We start from the raw sequence: 22,014 nt of genomic DNA, 5'->3' as shown, positions 1-22,014 counted from the left end.
ATTACACTGAAAGATGTTTCCAACTTTGCCACATCATTCAAGAAATTCTCATTTGAAAGGATTACTGAATATATTTCTACCTTAGAATAGTTACAATCCTGATCTTCTGATTGAGAATAAATTTGTTTTTTGTTTTGTTTGTTTTCTAAATATCTCTTTGGTATCATGGATGACAGTCACTATTAGGAGAATCTAAATTCAGAATCCAGACTCGTTAGGTCTGTCCTCCACCGTACTGGGTCATTCAGTGGATGTGGTTAGAACAGAGCATGACCATCATGGGGAAATGAGGTGGGGAGGGCAACTGTCCATGACTGGACAGGGAATTGATTTGGGTGTAGGTGCTCCAGTAAGAGTTGTAAATGTAGGTATAGCCCTACCAGCAAGTGTAGGAACTGAGCAGTTGCCCTACTCTCTGGGAACTTAAAGCTAAGTAAAGTAAGCCTAGGCTCCTCCCTCTGTTGTGTCATCAGTTACTTGTTCCTTCCAGAGTTTTCTACCTCTCTTTCTTTACAGATTCTTTGGTACCAGCACATAAACATTTTGAGCCTGTCCCACTTAAATGAAAGACTCTTGTGTGCACACCTGTATCCTCTGACACATTTAACTACTATTATCTCCCCCTTTCACAATTCAACTTTTTTGAACTTATCTTCTTACTCTAGTTCCTCTCAATCCATTTAATGGTTTTTTCCCTCTTTTCTCACTACCTAACCCCTAAAACATGGGTGTCCCATACAGTTCATTTCTCTCTCTTTTTTTTAATGTTTATTTATTTATTTTTGAGAGAGAGAGAGACAGAGTCAGAGCACAAGCAAGGGAGGGGTAGAGACAGAGAGGGAGACACAGAATTGGAAGTTGGCTTCAGGCTCTGAGCTGTCAGCGCAGAGCCTGACGTGGGTCTCAAATTCACGGACCATGCGATCATAACCTGAGCCCAAAGTTGGGTGCTTTAACCAACTGAGCCACCCAGGCACCCCTATTTCTCTGCTCTTGACCATGCCTTACACTTTCCTGGAGCAGCCTCATTCATTTCTCTAATTTCAACTACCATTTACATGCTAATGACTCCTCCATATACTATTTGTAGCCCAATGTTCTTGCCTGTGTTACCAACCCGAGTCTTGGTGTATCATATTATGCACTTCAAACACACTTAAAAAAAATAACCTCATTGTTTCCTCCCCAACTTTCAACCTCCTTCCAAGGACCTTGAACATCATGAACTGCATGGACCCACTTATACATGGATCTTTTTTTATGCAGTACAGTACTTACTGTGAATATATTTTCTCTCTTATGAGTTTTTTTTTTTTTAGCTTTTTAAAATATTAAGTAATCTTTATCCCCAGGAGCTTGAACTCACGACCCTGAGATCAAGTGTTGCATGCACTACTGACTAAGCCAGGCAGGTGTCACTTCCTTGTGATTTTCTTAATATCATTGTCTTTTCACTAGCTTACTTTATTGTAAGAATATAGTATATAAATCATATAACATTCAAAATATGCTAATTGGCTGTTTATTATCAGTATGGCTTCCAGTCAACAGTAGGCTATTAGTTATGTTTTGGGGGGAGTCAAAATTTATAAGTGGCTTTTTTATTGCACAGGGGTCTGCACTCCCAATTCTTGTGTTGTTGAAGGGTCAACTGTATTTCTTCTCTTTTGAGATGTATTACCATCCACTCAGTGATTTAAAGGCAGAAACATAACAAATGCCTTAAAACACCCCTTCTCCTTAAACTCCAAATTCTCAAAGTCCTATGGAGTCAAACACGTACACGTTTTGCTTGATTTTTATCTCTCTTTAACTCTACTGCCATTTTTCTTGTCTAAAGCATCTCTAACTAGTTATTGAAATCTCTACTTGGTCATATTATCACCCAACCAACCCATTCTGGATGCTACAAAATACTGAGTATATGTGTAGGGTAGGCAGAAATTCATCCTCTACCCTTCAAGGTCTTCCAGCTGGACTAAGAATCAAATTTACATGAGACAGGTTAACAGGAGGAAAAAAAAAATATGTGCACACAGAGGCCCAATCTTGAAATTGAGATCCAAAGAAATGATCAAGGTAGGTGATTTTTATACATTTTAGAAAAAGGACAATAAACTCATGAAGAATTGACAGGTTAAAGAAAACAAGACTTTTATTAGTAATGAATTCTAATTGGAATTTGGACTGAGGTAGATTAGTAGAAAAGTAATAAGGTTTATGTCTACAGCTTTCTCAACTGTAAAGTTTCCATCTTTGGTGATAAGGATGTCTTTTTAGTACAGGAAGAGTATCTCCCATATGGGAGACTTGTTCCCTGCTTTCAAGGGGCAGAGGAGCATCTGAGTGTCCTTGCAGTGGTTGTTTCCCAAGTACCTTCAATCCAAAATATTCAGTATAGGGGCGCCTGGGTGGCTCAGTTAGTTAAGCGGCCGACTTGGGCTCAGGTCATGATCTCGCGGTCCGTGAGTTCGAGCCCCGCGTCGGGCTCTGTGCTGACAGCTCAGAGCCTGGAGCCTGTTTCAGATTCTGTGTCTCCCTCTCTCTGACCCTCCCACGTTCATGCTGTCTCTGTCTCAAAAATAAATAAACGTTAAAAAAAATTAAACAAACAAACAAAAATATTCAGTATACCCGGGGCCCCTACATATGCTACCTCAAGAGGAATTTATAACTAGAGAATTTGGGATTTGTGCACATCAGGGCATAATAGGAAGCAGTTTCAGAAGTGCTGAATTGGCCTTCCCACTATAATAGCTCTTAACCCATAAGCCAAGGACCCTTTGTGATGGGTTACTTCGACTGTTAAGTGTATCAATTCTAATCATACACTCAGAGCCTTGGTGAAATGATCCCTGGCTGTGTTCATAAAACCAGTGAGTGAGTCAGTGAGTCTCCTTGAGTTAGTCTTTTTTTTTTTTAACTTTTTTTTAATGCTTATTTATTTTTGAGAGAGACAGAGCATGAGCAGGGGAGGGGCAAAGAGAGAGAGAGACACACACACACACACACACACACACACAGAGACAGAGACACAGAATCAAGCAGGTTCCAGGCTTTGAGCTGTCATCACAGAGCCTGATGCGGGGCTCAAACCCAAGAACTGTGAGATAATGACCTGAGACGAAGTCAGATGCTTAACTGACTGAGCCACCCAGGTGATCCTCCCTGACTCAGTCAGTCTTTAGCCAGGATTTCAGCTGTTACCTGCATCCTTTAAACCTTCCCAATATAACAAAGGTAGGGGGTCATGATGATAATTTGAGTATAAATATCAATTTAGTCCTTGTGCCCAATAATTTTTAAAATGTCTCATTTCTCTTTTCAGTGTAACATGGTTAAATGGCTATACATCCCTTTGGAGAAAAGACGAGGGAATCATTATGAGAAATAATTGTTATGGTAGTACAGGGTCCTTCCTCCCAGGAAACCAGCCATCTCATCACCTAGTAGGTTCTGGATCTGAAAATCAGTTCAGGTCTGGGAGCTAAGCAGACATGGTTACTTTTTACTAGGGTGGCTGCACTCAGCTTTCTGCTCCTCTATTCTTGACTTTTGATTGTAAATATTAAGAATCATCCTTTTTACAATATATACATATATCAAATTACTATACTGTATACTTTAAACTTGTAGAATGTCATATGTCAATTATATCTCAATAAAACTGGGGAAAAATTTAAAAATACAAGTAGTTGACTTCCACATAGAAGAAGAAGAAGAAGAAGAAGAAGAAGAAGAAGAAGACAACAACGACAATGACAATGACGACTATGTTGACTACATGAATGACTACTACCAAGTTGGGAAGGGAGAGGTGGAAGAGGAGGGGGAGGGGAGAAGGTTGTTAAAGAAAAGCAGCAGCAGCAGAAGCATTCTTGTTGGCTGCCCATCTCCTTTGCCCTAGGGATGCCAGGCTCTGTTAACCATCTCCACCGATCCCCCAGAGTCAAGTCCCCTTAGCTGCCCTCCAACCTTCCTGGTAATTGTGGCCTCCTGGTTTCTGCTGGCTAAGTGACACGATCTAACTCATTTACTTCAGAGCCCACTATGCCCAGAATGACATTAGCAAGCCCAGTTCTGTGACTGCCTTACCTACCATCAGCCCTCTTTGCAAAGGACCATTGCCCTTCTCAGCAATGCTTGTGCCCTCTCTCCAGCATGTTTCTCATGGCCTTAGTGAATGCTAGGTCCTCTGTGCCCTCCTGAGGAACATCCTCTGCTGGGTTCCTGGCCTCACATAACATATCCATCCCTGCATGTCTACATTCCTGTCTTCATATTCCCTCCTCTACCCTTTGCCAGGGCAGTGTGGGCATTCATACTTTGCTCAGTGCTAGCTGTCACTGTCTCTGGGCCTCTAAGAATCATCCTAGTAGTAAATTTGTCCCACCTACTAGAATCCTCACTAGGATGTTAAATTCTGTGCAAGAAGAAAGTACCCCCCAGGGGCGGCTGGGTGGCTCAGTTGGTTGAGCATCTGACTTCGGCTTGAATCATGATCTTACAGTTCCTAAATTCAAGTTCCGCATCCAGTGCTGACAGCTAATAGCTCAGAGCCTGGAGCCTGCTTCAGATTCTGTGTCTTCCTCTCTCTCTACCCCTCCCCCTTTTGCACTCTGTGTCTCTTCCTCTCTCAAAAATAATCATTAAAAAATTTTTTTTTAATTAAAAAAAAGTGCCCCCCAAGACAATAAATTCTTGCTTATCTAGTGCTGAGCTCTGGTCCTTTAGATCAGTTGCTCTCAAAATCTAATCTGACAATTATCCCCTAACTTCTGCCAGTACATGCTGGCTAATTTCTGCAGATCCTTTAGTGTATGTTCTCTTCCTTCCCTTGCGAGGCCCTTCCCTAGCTGGGTTATGCTGGAATTTAACTTTCAGTTATTGGCCTAGTAGCTGGGAGAGGGGTTTGGAGGAATCTTTGAGGGGGTCACCTGTTACTCTGTTACCTTTGAGGGGAAGGAAATCTGTGCATCATCCTCCAGCCCAGAGGTGGTGCTACATCTTAGTAGGGAACCACAGACCACCTCTGTTAGTTCTGAGAATTATTAGCAAACTACAGAGTTGACACTCTCAGTGGCATTCATTTCAATGTCCCCATCCAATGTTTCAGGGTCCAAGATTTGCCCAACCAGGTTGCTGACTTTAGCACAACAGACCTGCCTTTGCTAAAACACTAAGTCTCAGTAGCTCTGCAATTTTAGCCATCAGAGCTTCTGTTTGCGGCTCAGCTATGTCCATTCTTCTAATATGAGATCCATGGGCCTCTGTAAACTACAAGCTCCTTGGCTTTCATATCTCATCCTTAGTCTTTCAATGTTTGCTAATGGTCCTCAGTTCTTCATTATCCCATCAATGAACATTACTACAGCTGACCAATAACCAGCTAATTCCACTGTATTTATAGATCCCTTAACATCTATATTTCCCAAATGCTTGTATTATTTCATTTGCAAAGATATTCCCTACCAGGACATTTTTTCCCATCACCTCCACTAAAATCTCCAGCAATTAAACCACCTGTGTGCAAGGGACTAACCATCCCTTACACGGCATTCAAAATTGTGTCCTTTTATGTTCACCAGCAGGTGAATGAGCCAGTTCCAGGATCCCACTTTATCTATTTTCTGACTGCTCCTGGCACTACATGTATTTGTTCATGTCCTCCAAGAAGCAGATGCCAAGACAAGATAAGGTGCACAAGAGACATGCTATAGGAAACAACTATGAAGGAAAGGAGAAGGGAGTCCGAAGGCTGGGAGAGCTACCAGAGCATGATGAAGCTTTAACCCCTGTGAAGGAGAGGGAAGGGAGTTTGGGGAGGAAGATTCTTGAACTATAGTGCAGTTGTAAGAAAGTTTTTGCAAGGTTGACAAGGAGTCCTCGAGTCTAAGCTACAAGACTGCCTTCCCTTAAGAGTCCCTGCTGCAGTTAGTGGCTGGGAATAGCAGAGTTTTAGCACAGGCACAAACTGCATGGTGAAGAAACTAAAGTTGGGGCCACTAACCTATTACTCTCCCTGCAGTACAGAGCTGGAAGGCACATTTGCATGATCCAATCATGTTGAGATACTCTTTCTTTGCCTGAATGTCCTGAAGACAGGGAAGAAAAATAGGGTTTACTCAGACATTCCTCTGCTGAGCACATCAACACTTTATACTTCCCTCTGAAATTATAATTACACTCAATGATGGGTAAAGAACAGGGCCAAATCACTTGGCTCAGAAATCAATTTGGGAAAAGTGTTGACATTTGCCAGTAGAAAGAGAGCTATGGCAAACGGACAGATGCCTTATGGGAAACTATTTTCCAAACTATGGACTGTTAAATGATAAGTGGCTTAATCCATCACTTTCTTTCTATCTGAGGCGTAAATTTGAACTCCTTCCCTCTTCCCGATCAGCACTTTTTTTGAGATTTTATTTTATTATTTATTTTAAAGTTTACTTCTTTTTTGAGATACAGAGGGAGTGTGAGCTGAGGAGGGACAGAAGATCTGAAGCAGGCTCTGTGCTGACAGCAGAGAGCCCAATGTGGGGCTTAAACTAAACTCACAAACAGCAAGATCATGACCTGAGCTGAAGTCAGAGGCTTAGCTGACTGAGCTACACGGGTGCCTCTTTAAGATTTTAGTTTTATGGGGCGCCTGGGTGGCTCAGTCGGTCGAGCCTCCGACTTGGCTCAGGTCATGATCTCACGGTTCGTGAGTTCGAGCCCCGCATCAGGCTCTGTGCTGACAGCTCAGAGCCTGGAGCCTGTTTCAGATTCTGTGTCTCCCTCTCTCTGCCCCTCCCGTGGTCATGCTCTGTCTGTCTCAAAAATAAATAAACATTAAAAAAAATAAAAAATAAAAAAATATTTTATTTTTAAGCAGTCTCTACACCCAACGTGGGGTTCGAACTTACAACCCTGAGATCAAGAGTTGCGTGATCTACTGACTGAACCAGCCAGGCACTCTAAGCACTATTATTATCAATCAGTTTTACCAGAGAGTTTTTCCATCCAGGACTGTGAAGTGGTACCAACAACAGTGAAGACTACTGCTATAAGGTTCTCTGATCTTAATCTCTTTCTTAAATATAATCGTTGTGCAGCCTCTTGATCCGGGTTATTTATCACAATCCTTTTAGCCACAATCCTTTAGTCAAGAGTTGTGGCCACTCGAGTCTTCAATCCCTTTCAGGTCTGGGAGGAGGCACTGCAACTGCCTAATATCAAGCCTCGTCTTGAATATGACAACTTCTGTTAAAGTGAGCATTGTCTGCAAGTAGGTCTTGTGATCAGTGTCCAAAAATGAGGTAATACACTTAAAAAATGTATGTTGGGGTGCCTGGCTGCCTCAGATGGAAAAGCATGCTACTTTTGATCTCAGGGTTGTGAGTTCAAGCCTCATGGTTGGTGTAGAGATTACTTAAATAAATAAAACTTTTTTTTTTTTTAAATGTTATTTATCTCAAGAATTCAAAACACAGGTGGAGGCAGGATGGGCCATGGAGAGAGCCATGTATGGGAGTTGAGACTGAGAATAATGTCCTCTCCTCCTTCCCCATCCTTCTGCTTTCTCTGGCCTCACTTTATACAAAATCAGGCAAAATAATTCATTAACAGAATTATGACTTTACATGGTTACTGCCTTCCCAACAAGTGACTTTTTTTAATATGCATTTTACAGAGTCTCAGTTAATAAAAGGACTCACATTCCCATCTTTGTCCTGAGCAGCACAAATTCCCAATTTACTAACCCTGCTATCAGTGCTCAAGTTCTTTTTTGGCACCAGCTACATAAAGTGTCCCCAGATAGCCCATCCATTGGGGGGCACACTGGTCAGCCAGGGCTGTCTATTCTATTCTATTTGGGGCAAGTTAATATTAAAGAACAGAAGCTAAGAAAGATTTTAATAAAACAGGCATAGATCATGTTTGCATAGACCTGCAATTTGTGAAGTATATTACATATAATTTCTCATTAAATCTTTACAATCCTTTGAGATAAATACGATTATGGTCACTTAGGTAACAGGTACTCAAAATCAACCAGCAACTAAAATAGCACAGTTGGTAATCAAACCTAGGTCATACACTCCTTACTCCCTTAATCTTTGCAGGTCATTAACAGTTTACCCAACACACACGCCTGCCATATTGTTTTGTTTTGTTTTTGGAGACTCTACCCTCAGGTCAGGTCATTGCACATCAGGTTGTAGCCATGTTATTACCAACTATCTCAGGCAATGAAGGCACATAAATACTCAGTTAACAATTGCCTTCATTTCACAACACTTACCATACTACATGCACCCAACTGCATTGCATTACTGCCTTGTTCCACTTTGCAGAACTCCCAACACACAGCTGCATTCTACTTAAGTCTAGGTACCTTTGCTTTATTTTAATTAATTTTTTATTAATTTTTTTTTTTTTTTTGAGAGAGAGAGAAGCAGGTCTCAAGCTCAGGAACCATGAGATCATGACTTGAGCGGAAGTCAGGTGCTTAGCGACTGAGCCACCCAGGCAGGTTCCCTTTCTTTTCTTTTTAAAGTAGGCTCCGCACCTAACATGGGGCTTGAACTCACAACCCTGAGACTAAGAGTCACATGCTCTACCAACTGAGCCACCCAGGCACCCAAGTCTATGTATTTTCTGACAGAGCATGCTTAAATGCAAGAAAAACAGCTGTCACTGACACATTAAAACACAATGCCAAATATCATTTTCCTCGAGTTATTCCATTCTTTTGGGCCTATAATATGCCTGCCACTCTGGCCATTATTTTTTGGCTCAGAAAAACCATCAAAATTCCTGTAGGGAGCGGCACCTGCGTGGCTCAGTCAGTTAAGGGTCTGACTTTGGCTCAGGTCGTGATCTCATGGTTGGTGAGTTCAAGCCCATGTCAGGCTCTGTGCTGGCAGCTCTGAGCCTGGAGCTGCTTCAGATTCATTTGTCTCCCTCTCTGCCCCGCCCCAACTCATGCTTGCTCTCTCTCTCTAAAGCAAACATTAACAGGGGCTCCTGGGTGGCTCGGTCAGTTAAACATCTGACCTCAGCTCAGGTCATGATCTTGCAGTTCATGAGTTCAAGCCCCACATCGGGCTCTCTGCTTACAGCCTTGAGCCTGGAAGGAGCCTGCTACAGCCAGACTGTGTCTCCCTCTCTTTCTACCCCTCACCCACTCACACTGTCTCTCTCTCAAAAATGAATAAGCATTAAAAATTTTTTTTAAATAAAACAAACATTAACAAAAAATTAAAAACAAAATTCCTATAGGGAAAAAGATTCCTTATGGGATTTTTGTTGGGCAAGGTGACATACCGATTCTAAATTTACGTAGAGAGGGTTCTCCAAACTCAGTAAGAAAACAAATGATTCAATAAAAAATAGGCAAAGACTTTAACAGCCACCCCACCAAGAAGCTATATGGAAGGTAAATTAACACCACAATAAGATACCATTATTCACCTATTTCAATGGCTAAAATTTAAAAAACTGATCACATCAAGTGTCAATGAAGAAAGCAACTGGCTATGATACATTTCTGGTGAGAATACAATTATGTGACCACTATTTTGGAAGACTGTGGCAGTTTCTAATAGAGCTGAACATACACTTAGTATATGACTAAGCAATCTCCCTGCTTGGATATTTACCCCAAGAGTGAAACTTGAGTGCTCACATAAAAACCACATGAGAAAGTTAATAGTGGCCTTAATTGGTAATTGCCAAAACCTAGAAATAACCAAATATCCTTCAACTGGTGAACAGGTAAACCTACTATGATACATCCACACAAAGGAATACTACTACTATTCATCATAAAAAGGAACTAATGATACATGCAAAAACATGAGTTAGTCTGTAATGTACTGTGCTAAATTAAAGAACCCAGATTTATTCTATTTATAAGACATCCAGGAAAAGACAAAATTGTAAGAACAGAAAATAGATCACTGATTTCCAGAGCTGGGAGGGGGTAGGAGTTGACTTGAAGAAATTTTCTGGAGTGATTAGAGTTCTACACCTTGTGTATGTAGTTACATGACTACATGCATTTGGCAAAACTTATAAGACTATACATTAAAATGAGTAAATTTCACAGCATATAAATTATGCTTCCATAAACGTGAGAAGGCTAAAGAGATTAAATAAATTCCCAAAGCCACACAGTTACTGAAATGGCTAATAAGTGTCTGGTAATTACAGATAACCTCAGTTCAGGAAACAGAGATAGAAACAAAACATAATAGGACATAATACAAATTACAGCAATTATTCTTGGCTGAGTATCTATTTATCACTTGCCTAACACCGTAATTGTTTTACATGCAAGTTTTTTTTTAATCTAGCCACCCTGCAAGGGTGGTTTGCTATCTTCATTTAAAAAACCTAGTAAACTGAGCTTCAAGGATGAGAAGTTGAACTTATATCTAGCTACCCCATAAGTTTAGGGCTCTTGTGTTCTTAATAAGAAATGTGACTTCCAATCAGTATGTGCAAAAAATGGTTATTTTTAATGTTTATTCATTTCTGAGAGACAGGAGTGAGCAGGGAAGGGGCAGAGAGATAGGGAGTCAGAGAATCTGAAGTGGGCTCTATGCTGACAGCAGAGAGCCTGAGGAGGGGCTCGGAATTCACTAACCGTGAGATCATAACCTGAGCTGAAGTCAGATGCTTAACCCACAGAGCCACCCAGGCGCCTGGTATATAAAAAGTTGTAAGAGATGGAACATATCAGAGGAGGTTATTAAAGAAGTAAGATTTAAGCAGGGTGTTGAGTAACTTCTAACAAAAGGCTCTTGGCTTTTTGTTTTTAAAGATGTTATTCTCTACACCCAACAGTGGTGCTTGAACTCACAACCCTGGATCAAGAATCACATGCTCCACCAACTAGCCAGCCAGGTGCCCCCAATGCTTGTGTTCTTTAGGGCAAAAGAAAGGTCTTCTGTTGTCTTGGCCTACATTCCTTTTTAGTCTCAACCTAGATCTGTGTTCTCAGGTTCTGAACTCCCAACATACTGACCCTCCAGTTTCTTTGCTACTCATCTCAGGATCCTCACAGGCCCTTCCCAAGGGTCAGAATTCCTTTCTTCTCATTTCCAGTTCAATGCTTATTTGCCCTTCAATCTGATGTCAGCTCAAAACTTTCAGGGAAATATTCCCTTAGGTAATGGACTTAGAAGAGATTAATAACATTTGGAATAATTTACTTCCTCCAGGGCTTCCAACGTAGGTGGTGCCATAGCCAGAAAAAAGATAACCCAAGCAAATCCTTCTGAGAAGTGTCTTCTGGACCGAGTGATGTCATTTTTTGTAAGCCAGTATCTCCCCCTACTCTGTTTCATTCCAGTACTGAAGTTCTCCTTTCTTATCCTTCCAGACATGGTAATTTCAACAATGTTCTTATCATGCAGGAAATGATGACTGAAATATTGGGTGATTACTGATGTTTTTAAACACCTTTGGACTTCACATTCTAAAACAGGAAGATGGCGTGCTGGAAAAAAAGACAAATCTTCCTGCTAAGTAGTTTTAAAAGAACTTGCTAGAGACCTTCTAAAATAGTAGTGAGTGAGATATATTTTTTTCTTAAACACTTACTTTTGATAGAGTGAGTGGGAGAGGTGCAGAGAGAGGGGGACAGGATCTAAAGCAGGCTCTGTACTGACAGCAGAGAGCCCGATGTGGGGCTCGAACTCATGGAACAGTGAGATCATGACCTGAGCCGAAGTCAGATGCTTAACTGACTGAGCCACCCAGGTGCCTCTAAGAAACCTTCTAAACAGAATACAAAACAGAATTCTGGGTGCTAAACACAGCAGAACATTTTTCTTCCCAAGAAGTGAGTCAAAGCAAGAAATTATTTTCCCAGAGAATACTGGGTACAATCAGAGAGTGAGTATGCAGTAATACTTTTAGATAGAGGACAGAGACTTTTTTTTATACTGATTTCTAGGTAACTTGTAATTCATTCCTTTTACAGTTCACTTGAAACCTTTCCACATATCATTCACTGAACAAACATTTATTGAGCACCAACTGTGTCAGGTTGTTTTAGGAAGCTGTGATAACTAAGTGCAAAAAACTGACAGAAATTCCTTCATACTATTAGTGGTAGACCATCAATAACAAATATATATTTATGTTAGAGGAGATAAATATTATAGAAAAGTAACGAACTCGAGCAGGGTAAGGAGGCTAAATGGTGCTGGTAGGGGTTGAAAAACAGCTTATGAGGGGGTTCAGAGCATGCTTTTTTTTGACCAAGTTACATTTGAAGAAAGACTTAAAAGTAAACAAAGTTAACCATATTGACTTCTGAGGAAAGATCATTCCGGTCAGTGACAAAGTCAAGGAACAGCAAAGGCAGAGTGTACTGGAGATGGGGTCAGAGGTGAGTGGCATGGAGTAGGAAATACTGAAGTAAGGCTTTGGAGGAATTAACGAGGACTGAGGTTTTTCTTCTGAATGAAACAGGACCCATAGAGTTTTGAGCAGGGGATCATGAGCTGACTTGTATTTCAAAAGGATCTTTTCATATATGCAACCAAGTATTTTAAGTTATTTAAAAGTTTCCAGATATAAAAGTTGTTATAACACCTGTGTATTCTCTCATTAACCAAGTGTTAAATGCAAATCCTGTGGCTATGACAACCAAGACATTAACATTGCTGTAATATCGTCTAATCCCTACTCTATATTCAAATTTCCTGTTGTTCCCACCAATACCCTTTTAACTAGAGGAACTATAATTTACCATTCAAACCAGGGCAGTTTAAAAAAAAAAAAGTGATGGGGCACGTGGGTGACTCATTCGGTTAAGTGTCCTGACTTCAGCTCAGGTCATGATCTCACAGTTCGAGTTCAAGCTCCACGTTGGGCTCTGTACTGACAGCTCAGAGCCTGGAGCCTGCTTCAGATTCCCTGTCTACCCCTCTCTCTGCCCCTCCTCTGCTCACACTCTGTCTCTCTCTCAAAAATGAACATTAAAAAATTTTTAAAAAGAGTGATATATGGCTTATACATGGTAAAATATATACATGTTAAGTACACAGCTTGGTGAGTTTTTACATAGGATAAGCCTAAATAACTGCCATCCAAAGCAAGGTAAGCTCACTTAAGGCTGAGACAACAGGTATAATCAGGACTGCCTGCCTCTGGATGAGTAGATGCATATTAAATCTTTTTGGTAAGAATAGCATCAGTGATTATATTCCATCAGAGAACACATTTTTGTTTGTGTCATTCTTGGTGATAAACTGAACACGACATAGCCGACCTTCCTTGCAAAATCTACATTTTGAGGCACTTGATCAGGTACATTAATTCCAATTCAGTGAATTAGTATTTTAAAATTTTCCCCATCTTCTCCTTAGGGCTGGGATCCTCGGAGATGTAGCCACTTCCAATTTTGCTTCCTGGCAGGGAGCTCATAGACTTCCTTCATGCAGATCCATTTGCCTCAGCCAGCAACATCTTGGCAGAACCTCTAACTTCGAAGCTCAGTTACTCCAACACCAGCTCTTGGGAGTTTTATGTGTCCATATCCCTTTGGAGCTAAGAGAAATTTGGAGGGCTGGCTCCGGATTTCTCCTATCGTCATTTCCACTGGAACTCATACCTTGCACACACAATGCTTGTGCACTTATGGGCAGGCAGATCTGCTACTTCTGTTTGGAATTGGCAATTTGCGAAATTTTCTTTCCCCCTGGCTCCTCCAAACATCAAGATCATACCCCAAGTTCCTTCTTATTAATAAGATGAAAAAGTCAATCACACTACCAAATGTTTACTTACCCTTCTGAAATAGAAGTGACCTTAACAGTTCTTTTAAGGTGGGAGACTGAGCTGAGCCTCGTGGAGGGGTGGAGTGGAGAACAGTGTTTCCAGTGCTGGATTTCCATTCTCTGGACTCTGACTCCTCTAGAGGCTGCTAACCTTCTCAGTCTCTTGACTTCAAACTGTTAAGTACTTTAAACCAATGGGAAGGCAGGCCCTGTTTGGGGTCTGAGGGTAAGATCTGCAACCCACCAGGCTGTGTGTCCTGTCAGCAGGAAGCGTGGAGGGTGGAGTGGTTTCCAGTCCAGCTGTCAGTGGCACCACTGAGTTGATGGTAGTTTCCTTCCTACCATCAATTATAATCACAGTCGTACCCCTTTTTCTGGTATCGTGATCTCATTGGAGGCTTTTCATTAACACCTTATTCCTAGAAAGCAAACAAAATGCTTGTTTTTTATAAGGATGAGATCCAAGACATATTAAGTTATACCCTTGAAAACAGCCAGGAAACCCACTGGTGGACTGCCAGTAAAATTGCTCTTAAAGTGTAGGATAGTGGGTGGAGAGCATGTGACCATATCATCAAGGTGTGATAATTAGCCAAGTTGTGTCTGTAATATGTTCCTGCCCTGTGCAGCCCATGGGCAGGAGAGGCCCCAGAGTGGATCTTTTATTATTTGCCCAGCAGCCTCAGTAGATCATGAAAGGACTCTGCAAAGTGACCTCAATTTTATTCAACTTGCTTGGCAGCGGCAACTGTGGCAGGAAGCAGGACAGGCAGAAGAGAGAAAAGACAAGTTCATGCTCACATACTTCCTCCTGTGGGAGACAGTAACCATGCCAGGGCCCCAGGGCTCCCACCCCCTTCAGGCTTCTGTGCCTAGCTAGCTGTCCAAGACCTCTGGTGTTCACTAGTCTTGACACCAAGGATGGCCCCTGTGCAGACCAACAGAGGATGGCAGGATTGTTCCAGGACCATAGTGGGCTGGGGAGAGGGATCTCTGTGAGGCAAGTCTGGGCAATACCAAGTCCCTCTGTTCAGAGGGATCATCTTCTTTCCACCCTCCCTCTCCGTTCAACCCTCTCCCAGACTAAGCCCAGAAGAACACCTACGCTCGCCCTTGCAACACAGCACAAATGGAAAATCCCTTTAAGCATCTCATTGCTGCACCTCTCCATTTGTGCTTTCAGATCCCTCCAATCGTGCTCTCTCTGTCTCTGCTCCTCATAGTCAAGCATCACCAAACCACCTGTATCCTTGACTGCTTTGAATCTTATATTATCCAAGCAAGTATATCATTTGTACCTTCCTCAGCTTCATTTGATATTACTTAAAAGCCAGATTCTGTTTTGACACCTCTCAAAGATGCTAGGCCCTTAAAACATATCAAAAATAACTTTCCCACAAGATTTTTCTAACCGATCTCACTCCCTTCTCTCCTTGGCAATGTAAGCCTCGGTACTTGCTTCAAACCCTTCAGTGGCCCATTTCGCAAGAAAGAGCTGTGCCCCTCCAGATTCCTCATCCCTCACTCTAACCCTTGATATTGTTTGCAAAAGTTTGCATATGTACCCTTTTCTTTAAAACTGCACTTAAAAGTGCAGGGTTCTCTATAAAACTAAATACAATGGTCTTCTGGAATAAAAGTTTCTTTACTGACATGTAAACTTCTTTATGGCTTTTCAATTTTAATTCCTTAGGTGATTTTTGCACACCTTCCTGTCCCATTGGCTCCTCATACAAGAGATGTGGAACCTGAGGCCAGAAAGTGAAAGCCTCGTGTGTAAAGGTATGGAAATGGAGGACTTCAGTGGAGGACTGCCCCCTCCCTGAGTCAATGCTTCAGCTCGTGCTTGGAGACAGTAAAACAGTACTTAATGCACTTCACGCCACCCCCATTTGTCAATTGCAGCGGCTTATTTTAATAAAAATATTTCCCACCCTTATTTAGAAACAGCAATCTTAATGAATTAGCTAGTCTAGTTTACACAGAAAAAACCAAAATACCAGGCCCCTTCCCCCCCTAGAGCTATTCCTCATCAGCCATTCAATATGTTGACATCAATTGTCTTAGAATTTAAATTACAGAGAAAGTCCTTTTGTAGCCTTCCTTCTGTTCTCTTCATAACTGTGCTTCTAAAGTTGGTTGTTTGGTGATTACAAAGATATTTCATTGATCACATCACATAACTAAATGATATCTTTTAAAAGAACACCATTGGCTACTGGATAAATTCTAAAATTCAAAACGTACGATATAATTAGACTCCAACTTAATGATATTTCTTAAAATCTATAATGCTCAATTTGAGCCCAAACTGGTTTTTTTTCATACATTGTATGTTTCCATCTTTATGACTTTGCTGAAAGGAATTCAGCTTGCTGGCCTAATTAATACCCACAATTGGTTGAATACTTACATATGTCAGACATGGTGCTAAGCACTTTATATTTATCAACTCATCTAATCTCCACAATACTTCAGACAGGCATTATTATGCCCATTTTGTAAGGTGAGGAAGCAGACTCATTTTTTACCATATTCTTTCATACTAAAATGCTTACAGTTTCTACTTTGGCCTAACTTCTTTCAGCCTTGGCTTTGGTCCCTATACTAAAAAATAAGTTTTCTCCTTCTTTCCATCTAGGCAATTCTTCCTTTAAGTAAAGAAACCTCTTTGATACAAGTCATCCCATGGCTTTTACAGGTGTTTATATACCAGTCCATCCACATGAGACTACAGTCTACTTAAAGGGTTGTGTTGTCGTTTTGCTAGTTATTTCTGTAAAGTGCATATACCTATCATATAGTAATGAATCAGTATTTGTTTCTCCATTATTATGGGTGGGTCTCTAGGTGGAAGCATTAAACCCTGACCTATACATGCTCTTTTTCCTAGGAATACATTTAACCTAAGTAATAATTTTCTTAGAACTCTTTACTGACAACTTGTACATGAAATACAGGGCTATTTAAGATTAACATGGGTCTCCTCCTCCCTCTCCCCGCCCCCTAAAAACCACGTGTCCAGGTTTAGTTTGTAGAAAAGCACCGGGTAATTACCTCCGAACACATTTGGGGCACAGCATATTGTCTTCCAGGTGTGGGGGTGGAAAATTACAGGCAGGTAGCAGAAAGAGGGCACACACTCTCCCCTGTTTTTCAGGCACCCAGGCTTGCCCTGCATGAAACTGTAGGCGAACCCAACCCTCTGTGTCTGCAGGCAGACTTTTCCCATGGACCACACACCACCGGACACCTGGGGAAGGAAAGAGAGAGAAGTATGAACACAGCATGACCAAAGTCTAATGTTCTTTTGGTCGAGAATGTATCAAGGTCTTTTGTTTCTTCTGCTTTTCTCAAGTGCCAGCCCCAGGATATGAATCCTAGCTTAACCTACTCTGTCCTGTTTCCTTTTAGAAAATAATTCAAAATAGTTCCTATGAAAACTTAAAAAAAAAAGCCAGAAAAAACCCCAAAAAACAAAAAAACCTAAAAGTATAGTTGGAAGGGGTACTTTCCCTGTCTCCATCCTAGGTTTGCAATAGGGACTCCTTTTTTGGGGGAGGGGGAGACCTCCTTAACAAAAAGATCCACCAAAGAAGATCAGTTTATTAACATGTATGGCACTTATCACTTGGAAGAAACCAACAAAAATGAACTCAAAATGGCGGCTTTTAATTCCAGTTTATGTAACATCTTTTACAAAGAACAATGAATTTCTAAAGAAATGACAGGACAGGGGCACCTGGGTGGCTCAGTCGGTTAAGTTTCCGACTTCAGCTCAGGTCATGATCTCACGGTTCATGGGTTTGAGCCCCACATCGGGCTCTGTGCTGACAGCTCAGAGCCTGGAAACTGCTTCAGATTCTGTGTCTCCCTCTCTGCCCCTCCCCTGCTCATGCTCTGTCTCTCTCTCCCAAAAATAAATAAACATTAAAAAAAAAAATGATAGGACAAAAGAAAGCAGTTTAAGGCTGGGGGAGGAAGGAGGGCAGGCGGTGGGAAGATAAATCTACAGGAAGGAACTAAGCAGTAAGTTTTGTTTGCAGGTGTCTTTAGTGCTCTCAGTTTATTGTCTGCAGCCAAAAGAGAAATTAAAATCTGCCTTTAGGTAGTAAAAAAGGATGTTTTTCTGGGTTTGCTGCTCCTTAATTGCCATCAGCTCAAAACAGTTTTTATTATAAATTTTAAAACAATTTAGAATAGGTATAATTTGGTATGATATATTCTGGTTTCCTTTAACAGAAAGACTAAACCAGAACAGTCTGGCCTTCATGAAATAGACTTAGTGGTCTCAACAGGCATTGTATTGTACTAACCAGTTTATAGTCTCCCTTAATTTTATGTCCTGTAATTCTTACAACATTATGAGGCAGGTATAATTATTAACCTATTTTACAATGAGGAAACTGGGAACTATATTAGACAACTAGTTAATGTCATTCACTTTAACAGATGCTAGAAGATCCAGGGCTTAAGCTCAGGCAACTGATTTTAGAGGATACCTTATTTTTAATTCCATAAAAAAAGGGGAAAGAAATATAGCGCAACAGATTGCCACTTCCTTCTGATGACATCAATAATTTACAGTAGTGGTTCTCAAAGTGCGGGCCCCAGACTACCAAAATCAACACTGGCTAAAAGATTATTAGAAATGAAAATTCCCAGGGTGCCTGAGTGGATCAGTTAAACATATGACCTTGGCCCAGATCATGATCTTGAGGTTCATGGTGCTGACAGCTCAGAGCCTGGAGCCTGCTTTTGATTTTATATCTCCCTCTGTCCCTCTCTGTCCCTCCCCCGCTTGCGCCCTGTGTGTCTCTCAAAAATGAATAAACATTAAAAAAAAATTTTTTAGGGGTGCCTGGGTGGCCCAGTCAATTAAGCATCTGACTTCAGCTCATGTCCTGATCTTTCGAGTCCTGAGTTCAAGCTCTGTGATGGGCTCTGTGCTGAGAGCTTGGAGCCTGGAGCTTGTTTTGGATTCTGTGTCTCCTTCTCTCTTTCTGCCCCTGCCCCGCTCGTTCTCTGTCTCTCTCTTAAGAATAAATAAACATTTGGGGCGCCTGGGTGGCTCAGTCGGTTAAGTGTCCGACTTCAGCTGAGGTCATGATCTTCCGGTTTGTGAGTTCGAGCCCTGCATAGGGCTCTGTGCTGACAGCTCAGAGCCTGGAGCCTGCTTCAGAGTCTTTGTCTCTCCCTCTCACTTCCCCTCCCCTGCTCTCGCTCTGTCTCTCAACAATAAACATTAAAAAAAATTTTTTTTAAAGAATAAACATTTTTTTAAAAATTAAAAAAAAAAATTACTTAAAAAGACAAAAAAAATGTAAAATTCTCAGGCCCTATCACAGACCTGAATCAGACACTTTGTGGGTAGGGGTCAGGAATCCACCAGTCCTTCAGGTGATTTTGACATACCCCAATACCCTAAAATTGATTGGAGGTTAGTTATCAATAGCATTTTTTCCTCAACTGGACCAGAGGCAGATCTCAATATTGGGCTTACCATAGGCATCTTGTGTTGATTCCACTGTCTCCATCTTCCCAGCCGTGGATGCAATTCTGGACCAGGAGGCAAACACAGCATCCGGGGCTGAAGTTGTCACAACCACCGTTTCGACTCCTTCCGGAAGAGGATCAGACCCAACGAGGGCCTGCATCCCACCCTCAGGGGGAGCAGCCACTTCAGGAGGGTGGGTTCCATGAGAAGAGCTCTTTTTCTTAGAATTTTCCAGAAACATTTCTCCCTTGTCCATCTTTGACCTTTTTTGTGATGGTGTGAGAATCTTGGCCTCCTTTGCAGTGAGGGGAATGTTCTTCTACAAAGACGGTTGGTAAGGTTAAGGTGCTGTCAAAGTTGGCTAAGTTGACAATAAATTAATTTTAAAAATAAAATAACATTTTTTCTTTAAAAAATAAAAGTTCAGCCTCATTTTTATTACTCTGTGCATAGTTGGTGAGAAGGTGGGGAGGGGGTGCTGTTCCTCCCCACAGGGGAGGAGTGGGGCCGGAAGGAGGAGCTAAGACAATCCCTCCACTTTTTGATGCTAAAACAGGTAATTAGAATGAGAACTAAACCTTCCACACAAATCACTTACCATTTGATTCGGGTAAGCAAATTCACACAGCCGCCTATATGCATCTAATTTCTAAGACAAGAGAAAAATGAGTTAACCGTCTAGTAAGGTTCCTACCCCTCCTCCCGGGAGCAATGCCTCCCACCCCAGGCCCTCACCTGGCCTTTGGTGCTCAGCTTCAGTTGTTGGCACCAGGCCCGCACCACGTCTCTATGAAGCAAGTTGACTGGTGGCAGCGTGGAAGGTAATGGAGGAATAGGGATTTTCTTCCGAATTCTTACTCTTGCATTGTCTTGTGCTGTCTTTTCTGAACAGGAAGTTGAAGGAGAATGGGATAAAATCAGTAAGAACTCACTTTTGTGTAGCCTTCTAAAGTGTCAAAGTACAGGGATGCGTGGGTGGCTCAGTTGGTTAAGTGTCCAACCCTGGTCATAATCTCACGGTTTGTGGGTTTGAGCCCAGAGTGGGGCTCTGTGCTGACAGTGTGGAGCCTGCTTGGGATTCTCTGTCTCCATCTTTCTCTGCTCCTCCCCCACTCACATTCTGTCTCTCGCAAAACAAATAAAATGTCAGAGTACAACTTAGTTCTCACAGCCCAATCCCCATTGTATAGTTCAATGACTTAACAAAAGAAGACCCCCTAACCTTCCAGGGACAGAACCTCAAACTTAGGACTGATTTGACTCTTATGAATATCCAGTTTTTACTTCCTGAAACCCCCCACTTGCTCCTTTCTGTGAGCCTTAACCCACAGACTCCAAGGAGATTGTACTAGAAATCACATTTCCGGTCCAGGTTAATGACTCACATCGTCAATCATCAGTGGTACCTTGTCCTCTCACCAAAGAACAAAATAAGCCACCCATTCCCATAATTATGTCAGCCCACCCATCAGGGCAGGGCTCTGGTCTCACTGCACACAGGTTCCTCACAGACTCCCACTGTTCAGGAAAGACTTCCACAAGACACTCCCAGAACAGTCAACTAGAGGGCTACACAAAAGTGAGTTCTAATTATTCCATGGAAACTATAAACAAGCCTTCACCCCACCCAACCTGAGCCAGCAAAATCTTGTCCTCAATTCTTAGAAAAGGGAGCCGAGGGGTGCCTGGCTGTCTCAGTTGGTAGACTCTTAACGTCAGGATCGTGAGTTTGAGCCCACGTTGGGTGTAGAGATAACTTAAATAAATAAATAAATAAATCTAAAAAAGGAAGGAAGGAAGGAAGGAAGGAAGGAAGGAAGGAAGGAAGGAAAGAAGGAAGGAAAGAAGGAAGGAAGGAAGGAAGGAAGGAAGAAAAGAAAGTAGAGTTTCAAGTGGATTTAAATTTATAGCAGTCTGTCCCTAAATCACTGCACATTGAGATCCTTAACCAAGTAGCCAGTGAGGGCAAAATGATGATCAGAACCAGTAATGTTGTTGGAGTTTGGAGACCTGAAGACACCAGTTTTAATACAGGTGCCTGAAAGAAGGCTTCAGGGAGATGACACTTAAGCTAGGTCTCAAAGGAAGAGGAGGGTTTTCAGAATACAGGGCCAATTTTCTTTCCTACTTTTCTACTCTTTCAGAAAAGTTCCTCAGTCTTCTTAAACCCAAGATAATGAGATTTGAGGACTTGTAGCGTTCTTACCTTTGTCTTCTTTCATAGATCTTTTTTGTTTGGTCCCCTTCACTGAGGGTCTTGGTAACTTTGGTTCACCAGAAGCTTGCTGTTTCTCTGTGGCTTCTCTTGATACAGGCTGGGATTTGCAAGCGAAATAGTCTTCCCCTGACTTCTTTGTGGAATTCTGCTGAGAGAGGAGCCAGTTTTCCCTCGGGTGCCCGACCCACCACATACACTACCTGCCTCGAGATTGCTCACATCCATGGCACCAAGGCATTCATTGCACACCACTGGCAGTATGGATTCTCCTGTGGCAAATCTTAATATCCAGGTTTACTTATAAGATGGGGAAGCAATGATGGGGAAACGGGGGGGCTAATTTGAAAATATAAGAAAAGACAGAAAATACGGATACAAACAAAAGTAGAAGAAGCTAGGCTCTTTACTGGGGGTGGGGGCAGCCCTTGTATTACCCACCCTATCCATTATCTCTCACCTGAAGATATTCTTCCCCCATTCCTCTATTCTCGGCCTCTTCCGAAGAAAGTTTCCCCTAC

The 22,014-nt window shown here is 41.8% G+C and overlaps 1 protein-coding gene across 1 annotated transcript; it reads right to left on the bottom strand.

The window, feature by feature from the left end:
* Nucleotides 1-14,169: 14,169 nt before the first annotated feature.
* On the bottom strand, nt 14,170-21,721 carry DPPA4 (developmental pluripotency associated 4). The gene is given in 7 exon segments (XM_047098681.1): nt 14,170-14,200; nt 16,839-17,034; nt 19,285-19,597; nt 19,877-19,927; nt 20,014-20,162; nt 21,485-21,661; nt 21,664-21,721. Coding segments are annotated over 7 exon segments (975 nt in total).
* Between the last annotated feature and the right edge of the window lie 293 nt (nt 21,722-22,014).

Source organism: Lynx rufus, unplaced genomic scaffold (genome assembly GCF_022079265.1).
Source record: "Lynx rufus isolate CCGP_SWC_20201006 ecotype Redwood Valley unplaced genomic scaffold, mLynRuf1.p SCAF_5, whole genome shotgun sequence".
Classification (NCBI taxonomy): Eukaryota; Metazoa; Chordata; class Mammalia; order Carnivora; family Felidae; genus Lynx; species Lynx rufus.
The sequence above is the reverse complement of the archived record's forward strand: the minus strand, read 5'-3'. Positions and strand labels throughout refer to the sequence as shown.